Source organism: Mytilus californianus, unplaced genomic scaffold, assembly GCF_021869535.1.
Source record: "Mytilus californianus isolate M0D057914Y unplaced genomic scaffold, xbMytCali1.0.p SCAF_7, whole genome shotgun sequence".
Classification (NCBI taxonomy): domain Eukaryota; kingdom Metazoa; phylum Mollusca; class Bivalvia; order Mytilida; family Mytilidae; genus Mytilus; species Mytilus californianus.
Genome location: NW_026262723.1, coordinates 19755340 through 19774509, shown reverse-complemented (window position 1 = coordinate 19774509; position 19170 = coordinate 19755340). Strand labels below are relative to the sequence as shown.

The following is a 19170-nucleotide window of genomic DNA, read 5'->3' as shown; positions in this document are numbered from 1 at the left end:
TTAACCTACAATGTGAAATTAAACAGACTAAGAAAAATCCAATTGCACGTGGTCACTATCTGTTTAAATTTATGTTTATGTTTATATCGGGTTATATGACCGTTGGCAGTCATCGGAGGTCATCTCGATGGTTAATTAGATGACGTCTAGACAAAAATACACACGAAATGTTGATACATAATATCAAGTCATTGTTAAGTTTTTATTTTAGGCTTCTTATAATTTGAATACACATTTTAGTATGTTATAAATCAAATATGAGAATTTGAGTCAAATCGGTTAACATAAATTTGACAGCTTATGCCCGTTTAACTGCCATGTAATAAATAAGTGTAAATACATACACTTTGTATGGTGCAGTGATTGTTTACAAAATATGACTTATCAATGGATTTAAATCGAGTTACATATATACCACTCAGCTGGCTTTAAAACCATTGTTAAATGTATTAGTTGGGGTTACATTTGTATCTGATGGTATGCATTTATTATCACGCAGTTTATACTTTTGTGAATACTAAAACCTAGTCAAACTAAAAATTGTTCAATGTGAAGCTAAAAATGTTTTTGTTTATACACAGTTTTGATTAAGAAGAAAACCCGACATGGTTAGAAAATACAAATAATAAAACCATTACAAACACAATTCCATTTTAATATTCTTGTCATGGTTAGAAAATACATAAAATAACACCATTACATGTACAAACTCAATCCCAATGTAATATTCTTGTACGTGTATATAAATAAAACAAATCTATTTTTTTTAGAAACTTACCTGTGAAAATATAAACGTCAGAATAGAACAAATGCCGACATTACAAGCAAACCTAATATTGAGTCTGTAAATACTGGACCACTTTCGAAATCTTTGAACCAGATGAAGCAAATATGAGTTTCACGTACGCAGTAACTACATGTATTAAATGGGGCATAAAAGCATGGACGTGTACAAACAATGTTTATGTACTTTATACGTCTATCAAATATCGTACACAGGAAAAATTGCAACATATGTTTTTCATATGTTTTCAAAACATATGAAAAACATATGATTTTCATGTTTTTCATATGTTTGTCCCAAACATATGAAAAACATATGTTAACAAACATATGTTTACATATGTTTTGAAACATATGAAAACATATGGAAGCAAACATATGTTTTAATATGTTTTAAAAAATATGTTTACATATGTTTGTAAACATATGAAAAACATATGATTTTCATATGTTTTCATATGTTTTAAAGGACATTTAAAAAAAAATGTTTTGAGAAAATGTCAAAATTTGTCATTTAATTATCACATACATTTTTTTCATTCATTATCTATATAGTGTATTTCTCAAACAGGAAAGTGCACTTTCTACTCTTACCACTAAATCCCACATCATCATGATGATATAAGCATGTCAGCCCTCAGGCTATGTGACCCCCACAGCAGAGCTATCTAATTCTGAATGGAACATAATGTAAAATAAATGAATGAGTTATAAATATTAAATAATAATATGAATAAATATTCTTTATTTAGTTTGTTCTTTATTCTCAATTCTTTTTTTTTAATCAATAATCCCATTATTCTCTATGATTCTTTATTCCATATTTCTGCTTTTTTTAGTATCTGTTCTTTATTTTTTTTTTTCTTTATTTTGCACTTTTTGTCATTATTTTCTATATTCTTAAACCCCAATCTTGATTCCAGACCATCATATATATATATATATATATATACGTAAATGTACGAAAGCTTGCATGGTGCGTCGAATACGGAAACCCGGAAATCTTTTCACCGTTACCATTTTTTATTTTATGACGCAAAATCCATGGACGCTCACGCGATCGCTGTTGTCATTTAAAAAGTTTGAATGGACAGAGATAAGATGATACAAAGAACTTTGGTTTTTCAAAATGGTGAATCTAAATTTATTATAAGCAGATAAATTGAAATGGGTGACTTGTCGATTAACTGGAAGAAACCGGGGAACGAAACATAGAAAATTTATAGAAAGTCAACGCAACGAAACAGCGAAAGTGATTTTGTTTTGATGGATAGTTTTACGTACCCTAAAAGCACAACGAAAGGTAAATATTATTATGCACATTTTGTTTAATTATTGGATAAAAACAGGAAGATGTGTGTGCTTTATTTTTCACGAAAAACTATTTGACTAGATATATGTAAACCTGATATTTGTATTTGTTTAGCAGTTGTTTTAAAAACATGGGGCATGACACTGTGCTGACGACTTTATAATCTCTTTAGCAATTAGTAGCTATTTTACAATTAATAGATAAGGGTGCCCCTGGGGATCAATTACTCCCCCCTTTTCATTTAACTTAGATTTAAAAAATGTATATACCTTTTCATACATTGCGTAGGTAATAATGTACATGTAACCTTTTCCAAATTTTAATTATGAGTGATTCCAGGACATGCTGGAGCGGACAAGAATCACATTCTAGCATTACCGAGAAAATCATCACATTTGATTAAAGCTCTTAAGGCAAATCAATACTTGCAACTAAGAAAATTACAGGGCTTTACATATGACAAGTACAATAAGCCTTAATTATCCTGAGTCTGAGACTACTTTTACTGAGTACTAGTGTGAAAAGGCTTAACTCATCTGACATCAGATCTGTATACGTACAAAGCAGGTTTAACCACTTTGATTCATCACTGCATACAATGGTCATATGGATTTAATAAACAATTAACATAAGATGGATTAGAACATTCAAAAGACAAATAGTTTAATACTTTTTATATAGTTAATTTTTTTTCAGGGCAAGTCTAGATCTGTTGTTCTTGTTTTAAAAGATCAAAATAAGCCAATTTTGTCATATAAAAATATTTAAGGCAATAAATTTGGCAGATATATTAATATTGTAACTTCATTTTATTATACATTTGTACATGTCATACATTATTTCTTTTAGCATTTTCAATGAAGTTACATTTTGTACTTCAAGAAGTAGAAGAATCTAAGCAACAGAACAGAATTCATTTGAGGCATTGGTTTCTAGATTATATAATGGATTCATAGATTGTCATATTGATTTATGTGCAAATAAGGAGCAGCAGGCAATAATTATTTTGTGATGAGAGGTATGTAATGAAAAGGATAACTGTTTAAATATTTTGTTTATTCATGTAATATTTATGTATACCAAAGGTTTATTATATATACCAGTAATGTCTTGGATAAATTATTTATACAGGAATTACTTCACTTTGAAATGTAAATTCTATTGAAGATAACCAGTAAAGCACTGTTATGGTTACATTTTTTTGTCAGATATTTTTGTAATTCATACCATACATGTAGGTCTATATCAGCTTAGGCTTTTATGAGTTAGAAAATAAGTGCTGATCAAATATGTTTACAGGAGTTATGCCTCTTGGAAATAGATATTGTAAGAAAAATTGCATTGCAAGCAATCCCACACATCTTCATTTCTTTTAGATTATTTATAATTTATGAAAAAGGTTAAAAGAACATACATATTTTTTGCTTTTTGATAGCAGATTTTATACATGTATATCCATCAATTGGCGAGGTACATTGAAAAGCTGTTCTTTTATCAAATGCATGAAGTATGGACAAAAAATGATGGATGGTAACACAAATGACAACATATTATGCATGTTATGTTCATGAGTTAATATTTCCTTGTCGGAAAATAGTATAGATTTCATAGCTACAACGACGATTAAACGAACATTGCAATCATAAGTATTTATTGAGATTCCACAACATGCCTATAAATGGTGTATTTAAACAATTTTGCCTATTTAACAGGAAATCAAGATTTACTAAACATCAAGAGTTAAGGCCTTAATGTTGTTTTTTATACGACTGCAAAAAAAATTTGCAGTCGTATATTGGTTTCACGTCGTCGTTGTTGTCCGCGTCGTCCGAAGACACTTAGTTTCCGGACAATAACTTTTGTTTCAGTGAATGGATCTCTATGAAATTTAAACACAAGGTTTGAAACCACAAAAGGAAGGTTGGAATTGATTTTGGGGGTTATGGTCCCAACAGTTTAGGAATTAAGGGCCTAAAAAGGGGTCAACATAAGCATTTTACCAGTTTCCAGACAATATAACTTGTGTGTAAGTGTATGGATCTTTCTGAAATTGTACCACAAGGTTCCATACCAAAAAAGGAAGGTTGGAATTGAATTTGGGGGTTATGACCCTAACTGTTTAGGAATTAGGGGCCAATAACAATACTTTTCTAATACTTTGTATAAATTGCTTATTTCTTGACCAATTTCAATGGGGTTTTATTCTTGAATTGTTGGTTTTTTTTAATATGCTGAATCTAACCATGTATTCAGTTTTTGGATTTTGGGCCCCGTTTTTAAATTGGTCCACATTGAGGTCCATAGGATCCAAAATTAAACTTTGTTTGATTTCATCAAAAATTGATTTATTGGGGTTCTTTGATATGCCGAATCTAACCGTGTATTTAGATTTTTAATTTTTGGTTCCGTTTTCAAATTGGTCTACATTAAGGTCCAAAGGGTCCAAAATTAAACTTAGTTTGATTTTAACAAAAATTGAATTCTTGGGGTTCTTTGCATTGATATGCTGAATCTTAACATGTATATAGATTTTTGATTTTGGGTCCAGTTTTCAAGTTGGTCCAAAATTAAACTTTGTTTGATTTCAACAAAAATTGAATATGAGGGATTCTTTGATATGCTGAATCTAACAGTGTATTAAGTTTTTGGATTTTGTGTCCCGTTTTTAAATTGGTCCTCATTGAGGTCCAAAGGGTCCAAAATTAAACTTTGTTTGATTTCATCAAAAATTGAATTATTGGGGTTCTTTGATATGCCAAATCTAACCGTGTATTTAGATTTTTAATTTTTGGTCCTGTTTTCAAATTGGTCTACATTAAGGTCCAAAGGGTCCAATATAAAACTTAGTTTGATTTTAACAAAATTGAATTCTTGGGGTTCTTTGATATGCAGAATCTAAACATGTATATAGACTTTTGATTATGGGCCCAGTTTTCGAGTTGGTCCAAATCGGGTGCAAAATTTAACTTTGTTTGAGTTTAACAAAAATTGAATATATGGGGTTCCTTGATATGCTGAATCTAACCATGTATTTAGATTTTTGATTTTTGGGCTCCGTTATCAAATTGGTCCACATTGAGTTCAAAAGGGTCCATAATTAAACTTTGTTTGATTTCAACAAAAAATTGAATTCTTGGGGTTCTTTTATATGCTGAATCTAACCATGTATTTAGATTTAGGATATTGGACCATAAAAGGTAAATGTCTAATTTTAAAATTTTTAAGTTCTTAGACCACATTCATTCTGTGTCAGAAACCTATTCCATGTATGCTGTGTCAAATATTTAATCTCAAACCAAATTCAGAGCTGTATCAAGCTTGAATATTGTGTCAATACTTGCCCCATCTGTTGGTCGTATCAAGCTGCGCCCTGGGGAGCATTTTATTTTAAACTGTAGACAGCAGAATAGATCATTTTATATTAGAAAAAGTTCATACTATACTGAGACGGGCTTAGGCTATACATATATTATTAATATTAGTTACACTTTTGATCTTTTTGTTGTTTGTTGCATATTGTTTCCATTCACTCAAAAGTAAAAATATAAATTAGTGAGCAACAGTTCATACTACGTCTACAAAAATGATCTTGTTTTTGTCTGGACTTCTGGATTAAATTAAGATTTACAATTTTAGCTTGTTACCATGGTTACCAAATGAAAGGAAAGTACAGTATTAAAATCACTGGTGTACATGTAGGTGCGGATGTCAGGCAAAAAGAACTGGTATCAAAGTAAGTTCATCTGTAGAATTGCAGTTAATTTAAATAATTTAATGTTATCTATTTAAAACTTTTTCATGTGTAATTGTACATGTTACAGCATGTATACCATGTATACTGTTGTTTATTTATGTCTTTCTGATGTCAAGTATGCATCAATTTGGTGGCCTTCGGCTGTTGTCTGCTCTATGGTCGGGTTGTTGTTTCTTTGACACATTCCCCATTTCCATTCTCAATTTTATCAAGGAATCCTTCTTCTGCTCCACACACACACACACATGAGATGTCAGAAGTTAAAATAAAGCATTTGCTTATATTACAATGTATTATGAATTGTATATTTAAAAGTTGTTCTCGTCTTGAATATACATAAAATATTAGCCACTGAACATTAAAATAAGCTAGAAAAATCAATCAATTATTGTTTTTGCATTATAGGAAAGAGTTTTCAAACATATAACAATTGAATAATTTCCTTTTAAGATTTTTTATGAACCAGCATATAGATATAACATGTATAAGGAGATGAGGTACATGTATGATTTTCAATGTGACAACTATCAATTAAAAAACCAAAGGACGAAGATGTAAACATTTGCTGGTCACTGTACAGCCATAAACAATGATCATTATCCATACCATAAAGTAACCAATTATGGCTATAACTTGTATAAGGATGAAAAAATGTGAACCAATGAAAAAAATAAAACTACACACAGTATGGCAGACAGCACCCAACATAAGAAACAAATGTCAAAATCAGCCAGAAAGGGCTGGACTCATCAACAAGCACTTAAAAAGAAATAACAAAATAATAAAAGATGCAAAAATTATGTTTTTTTTTCCAAACTAAAATATCTATCAATTCACCTTCAACAGATTTAATCAATTAATGTAACAACAAAACATTTGTCATTTCAAACAGTCTAAGAAAGCATGACTTTGTGTAATGCCAAAATATTGAACACACAAGAATATGTAGGACCATAACAGCATATAAGTATTAATAATTGCATAGAATTTCTATTTCTGAAATACAAGTTCTGCTTTTTGTCAAGTTTGCAAATTTATTTCGTGAAAGCGAGACAGTGATCCTAGATTCTGCCTGGGGCGGCGTCGCTGTCCTAAAGTTTAGGTTCAGTCTGTGGTTAAAGTTTTTTTGTAATGTTAATTTCTCTCTTATTAATATTATTTATAGTAATCATGGTAATAGGATATTTCTATTTACTTAGTATGTGGGTACCTTGCAAGGTCCTATAGCTAGTGTCTGTCTACTCTGTCAGAAAGTTTTCGTGGTTAAGTCAATACCTCAGGTATTATAAGCAATAAGTTATACTTACTATATTTGGTGTATGGAATTATTGTAAGGTGTAAATGTCCAACTGGCAGTTGTAATATGATGGCCAATTGAATTTTTTCAAAAGAGTTATGCCTCTTGGAAATATTAAATTTATGGAAAATGGCCTCGTAAATGCTCTCAATTTATTTTATTAAACTTATAGTATACTATTATAGAAATGCCCTTGAAGGTCAGTTTGAAATATTTAGTATACAAGAAAAAGAACCTTTTTTTCCCCCAAGCACATTTTTTATTTATAAATATTTTGTTGTTTTTTTTTAATCATGTTAATATTGCCCCTTGATAGATAAACTAGAGGCTCTCAAGAGCCTGTGTCGCTCACCTCACTCTACTTGTGTTTTTGAAATCATATAGAAAAAGATAAAAATCATAACAGATACTTATAATAATGTTTGAGGCCAAATTTGGTTTAATATTGCTATGTTTGCTTTCATTCCATTCAGTGGTTCTCTAAAAGAAGACATTTGTATGTATTTCCCGTAGGGTCCTTTGTTAAACTAAGCCCCCGCTGGTGGCCATCTTGGATGATGGATCGGCTACAAAGTAACAACACTAGGTCAGCACCTAATAAGGAACATTCATGCTATGTTTGGTTTCATTCCATTCAGTGGTTCTCTAAAAGAAGACATTTGTATGTATTTCCCATAGGGTCCTATGTTAAACTAAGTCCCCCGCTGGCGGCCATCTTGGATGATGGATCAGCAACAAAGTAACAACACTTGGTCAGCACCTCATAAGGAACATTCATGCCATATTTTGTTCCAATCCATTCAGTGGTTCTCTAGAAGAAGTTAAAAATGTAAAAAGTTAACGACGAATCCGGACGACGACAACAGGTGCCAAGTGATGAGAATAGCTCACTTGGCCCTTCGGGCCAGGTGAGCTAAAAATGTGCAACTAGGTGGACATTGAAACTCTGTTCTTTTATTTCTACTTGCAGGAACTGAAAAGTAAAGAAACAGAACCAAAGAACATTAATTTTTAATTAATACAATATTGAGCTCAAAGTCAATCTAGTTGTCTTTCTTAATCATACAGGATATTTCCAAAAAGCAGCTGCATACACATGCACCAGTATTAGCCAGCAGTGTAGACAATTACATATCTGTGTATGGTGATTTAGCAATAGAAATATCTCATACATCATTGGAAAATATAGTATAGACAATAGAAATGGAGTACACATGTATGTCAAAGAGACACACATATGAAAATATAATATAGACAATAGAAATGGAGTATGTCAAAGAGACAAACATATGAAAATATAATATAGACAATAGAAATGGGGTATGTCAAAGAGACACACATATGAAAATAGAATATAGACAATAGAAATATGGTACAATGTATGTCAAAGAGACAAAAATATGAAATAGAAGAGACAACAACTTAATAAAAAAAGTTCTACTTTATATAAAAATTATGGAGCACTTATTGTTTTTTATTTGTTTGAGCTTTTGATTTTGCCATGTATTTTCTATGGAATTTGGTATTTTGGGTTTTTTACTTTTTAAAGCAACAACTCATCACAATGAAGTATTTACACTCAAAATGAGTTCCTGACAGAAAAAAAAGATGACAAATTAAAGAAAAACATATTAAAAAACATCAAAACATTACCCTTAAAAACCTATCGCAAAAAAAAATACATATATATAAAAACCATGTTAAGAATCTATGAGAAAATAAATGCATTTGAACAATTAAAAACATATAAAAAATAAATATATTTAAGATCAAGATAAAATCATATGAAAACATATGTTTGGGCCAAACATATGAAAACATATGTTTAGGACAAACATATGAAAACATATGTTTAGGCCAGGTATGAAAACATATGAAAAACATATGTTTGTAAAAAACATATGAAAAACATATGTTTTTCATATGTTTACATGTATGAAAAACATATGTTTTTCATATGATTTTAAAAACATATGTTTTTCATATGTTTTCCATATGTTTTTCATATGTTCGAAAACATATGTTTTCATGTCGGGCCTAAACATATGTTTACATATGTTTTCAAACATATGAAAAACATATGTTAAACATATGAAAACATATGTTGCAATTTTTCCTATGTACTATCGGCAATGGCAATGTGACAAATATCTACAAGATACCAATTAACTTTGATGTAAGAAACTATAGGATACCATACGGTTTTCAATCAAATAAACACATACCATATAGTTACATATAAAACAGCATCACATGACACGATTTTTTATCTGACACACTGTTTACCAAAAACATTGAACAAATTCCGGTTAGAATGGGAATATGATGGTTCGTGTTCGGGGTTATGCTGAAAGCAAAAAGTCAAAATGTCTGTCGTATCTAGCAAATCATCATTTCTAGTTTTAGATCAATTTTACCGCTTTGGCAACAGTATCTATAGCAATTAACACCAAACAATAAGATATATATTTGCATAATCCACCGAACAGCTTGTTTTAGTAATCAAGTCATGACTGTAAAATTAACCATTTATATAAGGCAAAAATATTTCTTAGTAAAAACTCTGTAGGTGCAGATTTTTTTCTAAAGAGCACAAGAGTATGTGTCAATATCATGCACCTTCCACTGTTATATATTTTTCCATCTTTTGTAAACCTCGAGTTCTAGGTTCAAATCCTAATTAGACTTTTTAAACTTCTTTGATTCGAGCGTTACTGATGAGTCTTTTGTAAACGAAAAGCGAGTTCACGAAAACAAAAGTTTAATCCTGGTATCTATTTTGAGTTTATTGGTCTATCATATTGAACGTGTATACTAAGTTTCAAGTTGATGTGACCAGAACTTCATGGTAAACAAGTATAACTAGATACCGATCTCCAAGGTAAATTAAAAAAAAAGGATGTCAATAAAAACTGACAAAATCGAACGTTAGGACTTTAGCAACCAACGGTACGAATGGAAACAACTGTCATATTCCTGACATGGAACAGGCATTTTTAATAGCTAGATAAAACTCCAATTTATAGGACAGTTGTTAGTAGTTGGTAAACAACTTTAAAAACGGAGCATTTAACCTGACCAAGATAGTGAACCATGAAATTAGAGCTTATATCTCATTTAGACATACATTTTAATAAGTTCATGCCATATGGACACGTGTACTAAGTTGAAAGTTTATGTTAACATGACTTTATGGTAAACTTACTTAAATCGAAACTTTAGTTTTACTTAAAATTGAAACTTTATCCAGATTAGTGAACCATCAAATCGTAATCGAACCCAAATTTGACATACATGTTAAATTGTTTGATTCATAATGAACATGTGTTCTGTGCTTCAAGTTCATCAATCTATAAATTCACGTTGAACCTAGCTACTTACTTAAACGGAATTTGTAACTCGACTCGGGAAGGAAGTATCAATTGATACAAAGGCAAAAACAAAAACAAAGAATGCTCCGTACGTTGAATCGAAGACAAGGCATACATATCTATTAAACACACAACCAAACAATTAGTGATGAAAAATATTTTTTACTGCACATTTGTAACCTTTAAATTGACATCATCAAGAAGGAACATTAACTGTTTTGTACCATTATGTACACCATTTGCAATAAGTATTTATTATCATATACACATGACGACAGCCTTCAATGACTTTCTTCCAAACAGAAAATATGGAGATGCTATCTATACATATTATATACTTTTAAAATAAGGAACTTTGGTGATTTTTTTTTTCATTTTCATTAGCAAATTAAAGCGATGAATTTACTGTCGGTACACAATTTAAACGACACTTTATGAATTTCATGTGTCAGATGCGTTTTTCTGGATTTACCTTCACTATGAACGCACAAAATGTAATATTTGAAAGCGAAAGATGTATAAGAACTAAAACAGTTGACGAGCTATTGGACCAAAAAAGGACATCCATTTAATAGCCAAGTCCATCTTAGGTCAACTTTGCCTGAGGTTGTTGAAACCTTAGTGTATTAATAATTCAAAAAATTATAAATGGACAATTTAAGAAAGGTTTGTTATAATGTGCAATTTTTAGTAATACTTCTGATTAGAACATGAAATACGAAAATGAATAATTTGATGTACCAGACGATTTGCTACAGCGGACTGTTTGAGTATCAGATTACAGGGTCCACAAGAACACATGTCACCTGCTCATACACCTGAGCAAACCAATTAATCACCTGTATTGCACTTATGCCATAAAACAAGTTAAGTCAAGTGAAATGTTAATAAATTAAAGACAATCTGTGAAGTATTCATATTATCGGTTTAGATTATAGGCGAATCCATCCACTACATATTTTTTAGAATTGACGTTGCAAATGAAGCTCTGCTGCTTGTTTGATTCCAAGTTCCTTCTTTTATGAAGTACTAGTTGATTGAAAATGTTGAATGTCACCCTAACTTTGGCAATCGATTAAGTGCTATATAATTAATATTATATCTAAAAAAAAAAATATTGGTTTTCTCTTTTTCAATTCTTAAAAGTTTTCAAGGTTGTCAAAGGTCCCTCACATTTATACGAAAACACCATACCTTCATGGCATCAATACACTGTATTCTACGTGAAGAAAAATAATTGATATAAGTAATTATTGGTGGTTTTTTGTATTTTCGTACTCAATGTCAGTTTTATGGACTTTCCCCTTTTTGAATTTAATTTACCTTGGAGTTCGGTATTTTTGTTATATTATTTTGTTGTATTGAATACATGTGTGTATGGGTGATAATTAAATCATCAACTTTTCAAAATTATGAAAATAAGAAAATGATGGATGGGTATAGCTTGTTAGATTTAACATCGGTAAACTACGGTTGCCTCTATTTATGTGTCAATACACACGTTTTCAAATACTAAGAAATATTTGCTGCATCAGATGCGCATTTCGACATACGATATCTCTTCAGTGATTTTCGTGGCCAAAACATTATATTTTTAAAAAACCTAATACAAACGTTGAACAGCTGATAAACCCACCAAATAAGACAGAAAGTAAAGCCAAACTTAAATGTTAGATATTTGTCCTTCATTATATAATACTCATTTCATTATTTTGCATTGTAAAAATGGAATTGTTATATTTGCTCATAATTTTGCCGTCTTCGAAAGCATATTCTCGGGCTAACTTTGTCCACAAAGGAAAGAAACCGTTCCACGAAAGGCGGTGTAAAAGCAGATAGTTCAAAAAATGAAATGAAACATTTGAACCTATAGAATATTAAAATTGGCACAAATAAATGTCTTAGTGTCATCGTTGTTGAGTATCCATAAAATTGGGCTGTATAATAAAGTTTATCAAAATGCTCAGTAGCAAGGAACGTGTCGTATAACCAGAGTCCAAAATTAACAAAGGACAGGAATAAAAATGTACCCGATATCGACATTGCATTTTGACGGTCATCTATCGTTTTATAATCATTCATCTGCAGGATTAAAACAGTTTGCACATAGGTAGTTATAAACTGTAAAACATTATTTACTGCAAAACTTTCTTTTCCTGTTATACTAACTGATGCAGCAAAATTAAGTCCAAAGAATATTTCTGATCCAAAAGCACTAAATAAAATCAAGTAATGACTTAATTTAAGAGGTGTTTCAGATGTTTTTGAGTAAAAGGTACCTTTCACTGCAAGAAGGTGAAAACATTTAATCAATACTGTATACATTATTAATTTGACAATTGCAAATGCGCATGCCTGAAATAGGTAGAGATTGCTACTGATATTTCTATTTTTAAAAAGCAATATTTTGAGTAAAAAATAAGGAAAAATAAAAGCTATAGATAATAAGAAGATACACAATACTTTATGCACAATCTTATGAGTGGATGTCGTTATATCATGGTATTTTTTATTATCATGGCTTTCGGAGAATATTTCTTTAAGTACAAGTATGCATAGAAGAGCATTTTCAATTACTGTTGGTTCAAGGTACGATTTTGTAGAATCGTAAACTAATGATGCAATTGTTTGGTTTGAACATTCGAGTTTGTCATTATGGTGTAAAACATCTTCAAAGTGATTTTTAACAGAATTATAGAAAACAATTGCAACATTTGATGCTATGACTATTGTAGCAGCATAATGAGTAAGACAGGATTTATACAAATTTTTTCCTGAAGATATACACAAAAACAGCATTTGAAATATTAAAAAAACAATGAAGAAACATTCGTAAATTATATGTATTGTTAAACTGTTTTCATTTTCTGGACGGACTATACATGTTAAATGAATGCTAACTTTCATTGCTAGATATACAATGTTACATGGTGTAAAGATTACAATAAACAACATTTTTAAAAAGAGATGTTTTCTTTTAGAGAATGAACGTGTCCAAAAATGATGAAAACATGATATATATATTATAAGAACTAAATATATACATATTGAAATCAGTAGAAAAACTATTATTATTATTTGTACTATATCATACTTAAGCTGAAGACCCTCTATTCTTCTGGGACTAAACCTTATATACATTAATACTATAAGAATTCCAATGACTGTTTTTAAAGTTACTATTGAAGAAATTTGACCATCTCGACTATTCCGTCTCCCGATCACATCTGGAAGTAAATTCCCTGCAGTGGTTGGAAACACTATCCAGGAAAATATAATTGACCACAAGCAGTTCCTCCTGAAATGTTGTATACTTTGCAAATAAACTACTGTTGACTATCACTGAATGAAATGTCAGTTTATATAAAGTAAATTGTGTATATACCATGTTAAAGATTTGTTAAAGTGGGAGGCTCTTACATTCTGTAGAAAAAACGAGTCTGAAAACATAGTTCAGTCATTGCGTAATGTATTTCTGAGATTAACATCTATTCACTCGATTTCATTAAAATACGAATATATGTATCATGTAATACTATGTTAATTCCTATGTTAGTATTCTGTACACAAATGTACTTTCATCATAATGTTAGATCGTGATTTTCAACAAGGTTTATAAGGTTGTAATATACAATCTTCTTGAAATTACAATTACTGGGAAAAGTATGTAAGAAGACAGGATTATTTTATCAGTAGACTAAGGACGTCTTGTCTTCCGTCAAAAAATTCAAACATACTTTGTGATATGTAGGAAGTGTCAACTAATTGTTTTACATCTGTTAAATTCATATATCTAAGATGAACCCTTTTCGTTGACTGTTTATTTGTAGCGTTTTTCAATCCGCGATTTTTAGTCCGAAATGGGACCTACAAATTTGATTTATTACCGGGTTTGTACTAACATGAGCAACACTACGAGTGCCACATGTGGAGCAGGATCAGCGTACCCTTCCGGAGCACCTGAGATCACCCCCAGTTTTTGGTGGGGTTTGTGTTGCTCAGTCTTTAGTTTTCTATGTTGTGTTTTGTATACTATTGTTTTTCTGTTAGTTTTTTTTCCTTTTTTTAACCATGCGGTTTTCAGTTTATTTTCGACTTATGTGTTTGAATGTCCCTCTGGTATCTTTCGTCTTTCTCTTATTATTTCAATACTATAAAATGTAAAGTTAAATTATAAATATATCGTATTTGCGTAATGCATGTAGTTATTTCATTTTCAATAATACTCAGTCTCCTTATTTTTAGGTTTTCCAAGTTATGACGAGTACTACTAGTGGAGCAAGATCTGCTTACCTATTCGGGGCCGCTTAAGATCAACCCGAGTCTTTGATGGATTTCGTGTTAATATGTTTAAATTTTTTAGGCACTGTTCCGTCGACTTGTCTGTCTTTTTATCTTCTTACGTTTTAGCCATAGCCTTGCCAGTTTCTCTTTGACTTATGCGCTTTGAATGTCCTCTCGGGATCTTAAGCCTCTATTTGAAGAACTGATACATGAAGTCGTTATTAAATTTTCTATTTTTGTTAATAACGAATTGATGTTAATTTTAAAACTGTTATTGTCTATATAACTCTTTTGTAACCTTTATAAATATAAATCTGCTTTAATATCAATTTTTCCGTATTAACTTATATCCCGCATCGATTATTACTTATAAGATAAATCTAACGATTTTTTTTAAATGATTGGAATCAGCCTGTATACGTGTATGTAATTGTTTTTTTTTTATATTTAAACAATAGATGTACTTAAATAGAATAGACTAGACAATTTCTCGTCATCTTTGCAAGAGGATGCGGAAAATAGTTTTACTGCCTGCGTGGCAGAAATGACTCTGTTCTATCAGAATCCACCATGTCTTGGAAAATAACGTTGTTAGTAAACGAGCTTGTGTGGCTTAAAACCACAAAAACCATAACTACTGTGAAGATAGAGTCTTTATGAAAATTAATATACATCAAATGAAGTCTTCTTTTTTAGTTTTAAGTTTTAATTTAAACAAGTATGTATAAGCATCTTTAAATGTCGTTTTTCTGTACATCAAAGAGGGACGAACGATACCAGAGGGACAGTCAAACTCATAGATCGAAAACAAAATGACAACGCCATGGCCAAAAATAAAAAGACAAACAGACAAATAATAGTACAGATGAAACATCATAGGAAACTAAAGACTAAGCAACACGAACCCCACCAAAAACAGGTGCTCCGGAAAGGTAAGCAGATCCTGCTCAACATGTGGCACCCGTCGTGTTGCTTATGTTATTACAAATCCGGTAAATAATCTAATTCGGTAGGTCACATTCGTGCAAAAGGAAGTGTATAATTGTAGTTACGACATAAGGAACATATCCGATATTATCTGTGAAACGGTTATTCCGTAACGGTCAACCAACCCGTGATGGCGTGGGTAAAATTTACGAAGGGATGATTTCAACTTCACCATTTGGAACTCTTGGTTTAATAGCTTCCTTGTGAGCAGCAATCCTCTATCAGGGAAATCATGATAGGAAATACAAGCCCGGGAATATCGTATCAATTGGGAGATATATACTCCGTATGCAGGCGCTGCTGGAATGTTGCTACATAGAAATGGAAAGTTCACAATTGGGAAGCTGAAATCATCTCTTTTGTCGTGAAGTTTTCAACATTCGATTTCAACATTCATTAGTCGATTACAACCTTCAACATTCAATTTCAACTTAAAAACTTTCAACATTCGATTTTCAACTTAAAAACTTTCAACATTAGATTTTCAACTTAAAAGCTTTCAACATTCAACATTTGACTTCAATGTTCAACATTCGACATCCAACTTCCATCATTCGATATCAATAATCAATTTTCACCATTCATTGAATTGGCAATAATCAACTTTCGATTATAGCATTCAACATTCAAATTTCAACATTCGATTTTCAAAGTAGATACGGAAGATATTTAAGGGAGGATTAAAACTAATATGTTGAAAAGAGACCGACAAAACACTACATAAAAAGAAATACTGATCAAAACAAACCCCATCGAAATCGGGATTGATCTCATGCGTTCGATAAAGTCGATCGTACTCCACATGTTGCTCCCGGCGTGTTGCTCATGGTAATGAAATATTCGGTGTTTCGTCGCGTTCAGTTATATCACAATCGAGGAAAAGATTGCGGGAGAACGTCTCCGACAATTGAAACATGTCCTTGGCAATCTGACATACATTTGACAAGTATCCATTGACATATGAATTAAGCATTATTATTATATTCGTCATAAAACCTCACACACACATACAAACATACACACATACATGTATTTGTAGCTATGTTTGTGTTTAGATGTATGCGTTTTACTCATCGGAAAACACAAATCATTGTTCTTTGCAAATATTCAAGAAAAAGAAATGAAGATGATATCTTTCTTGTTTCGAATGTCATAAATGTAGAGTCGAAATTTCTAAGTATCTAACAGACCTGTCTCTAAATGAGCTTCTCCGATTACTAGGATCATCAGTGTTGATACTTTCTGTATCAGCTGTATCAGAAAGCTCATATATAGAGATATCTTCCAAATCATATTCGTCTCCATGGTCAATTGAAGGAACATCTTCTGTAAAAACAATATTGTAATACAAACAATAATAATGATTATTTGTTTTGTGCAGCTCTACCTATATATATTGTGTATGGTTTTTCTCAGTTTATTCACGTATTGTTTAGGTCGTTCCTAATTTGATATTCTATTCAACGCTTGTTTTAGGTTTTGGATATTCCAATATTTGGCTCGGGCATTACAGAAGAGACATTAATTGTCGAAATGCGCATCTGGTACGTTAAATTTTTACCGTTTATGGTATTATAGAGGTCATTGCAGTTAGGGAACGCGGTTTTATAAATCAGTTACTATAACAGAGTTGTATATAATCAGATAACAAAGCAATTGTATTATTGGGTTTACTTCGTACATATATTCCTGCAGTGTTTTTATTTCATGCATGAAGAATTGGCGACGATTGCTATGACGACTTAAGGTCACTTTCAAGTGTTCGCGAAAAATTACGGCATGTTACAGGACCTATATGCAAGCATCGATATTCATTGAAAAACAGTTTAATTGGTGAACTAAAATAAAGAACTAAAAATACGCCCGTCTTATTTTGCAGAACGTAAGTTGCTCCCTATTTACATATAATATATCTCCCTCATGCTAATGAAAAAGAATAACATATACCATTTTTATATATGTACCACCAACCCACCCAACCCCAACTTCAACCTAAACATGCAGTAAAACTCAAAAGGAGGTCAAAATATAAACATTATTCTGAAGAACAGGTTTCAATTTAAAGGTACCGGCTAGTAAAATGATATTTGAAGTTTCTCTATATAGCTACAATTAGAGACTTTTTATTAACTTACCTTCATCCATTTGATTGTAGTGAAATTCGGAAAAAATATTATTCCAAAAAGTTCTAGAAATAAATAAATGCTAAGTTAAAAAAAAAAATTTTGGTATTTTCAATTCACTTTCTTCCTGATAACAATTCAACCAGGAAGTATTTAAGGGTCATATCACTTGACAATACACTTACATTGGTACAAAAAGTTATCTATTTTTACACATCCTACCTCCCTTTGGAGGTCGTTTGAGGTCACTATAACTATACTAAAGTTTCCTAAACTTTCATGTTTTAAATCAGTTTAGAACACATAAACTTTATATGGTGCAGTGATTGTATACAAAACAAGGCTTATCAGTAGATGTTAATACAGTAACATACCCCGCAGCTGGTTTTAAATCCATTGTTTAAAGTATTAGTTAGGGTTACACTTTTAGTCTGATCATATGCTTTTTTCATGATGCAGCTTAAATCTGTATGAATGCTAAGATAGTGTCATGGTGAAAACAACTGTGAACGAATTTGATTAGGTGTAGTTAATAGACTTTAATATACTTAAATAAAATTGAGAATGGAAATGGGGAATGTGTCAAAGAGACAACAACCCGACCAAAGAGCATAAAACAACCCAAGGCTACCAAAAGTAATAAAATCATTGTAAAATGATTATTTTCTTTCCAATTGTTTTCAGTATTATTCATTAACGCGTGATATTATAAACTAACTTTTAGGGTATAAGAGATATTATCATCAATTTTTAAAATATAAATTTTAGATTTCGGAATATAGTTAGTACAGCACTAACAGAATCTGCAAAAAACAACGTATGCCTATATGAAACTAGGAAGGTGATATGATTGCAAATGAAACAACTCTCCTCCAGATGCTAAATGAAAAAGAAGTTAGCAACTACGGGTCACCACGCCGCCTTCAATAATGAGAAAAACCCATACCGCATAGCAAGCATAGCAAGCAAGCTATAAAATGCCCCGAAGTGAATATGATATATGCATTCTAACTTCTATTCTATATCGTGAGCATGCTTTATTTCTGTTTCTTCTCTAACATTATAATTGTAACTTTATATTCAACCCGCGTTTATAATGTAATTTAAAAGTTCGTTTATATTTAATACTATATCATATATCTTATTTGGTAGGTCACATTCGGGGAAAAGGAGGACGGGATCGTGGTTACGACGATTGAAACATATACGTCGTCATCTGTGAAACGGATGTTTCATAACGGTCAATCGTGATGGTGTCC

The 19170-nt window shown here is 31.2% G+C and overlaps 1 protein-coding gene and 1 long non-coding RNA gene across 2 annotated transcripts in view; one reads left to right on the top strand and one right to left on the bottom strand.

Annotated features, from left to right (window-relative positions):
• The window catches only part of LOC127708277 (uncharacterized), a 33759-nt gene extending 15583 nt beyond the window's left edge, over nt 1–18176 (bottom strand). Inside the window, exons 1-2 of the mRNA XM_052213121.1 lie at nt 17924–18176; nt 16979–17114 (exon numbers count right to left, since the gene is read on the bottom strand). Coding sequence (XP_052069081.1) covers nt 16979–17114; nt 17924–17933 — 146 coding nt within the window. The 5' untranslated portion in view covers nt 17934–18176. The remainder of the gene's footprint in view (nt 1–16978; nt 17115–17923) is intronic.
• On the top strand, nt 1195–8183 carry LOC127709942 (uncharacterized). Its single transcript, XR_007985861.1, has 4 exons — nt 1195–2086; nt 2945–3113; nt 5732–5828; nt 8117–8183. It is a non-coding gene; the product is annotated as an uncharacterized LOC127709942 (long non-coding RNA).
• Nucleotides 18177–19170: the final 994 nt, after the last annotated feature.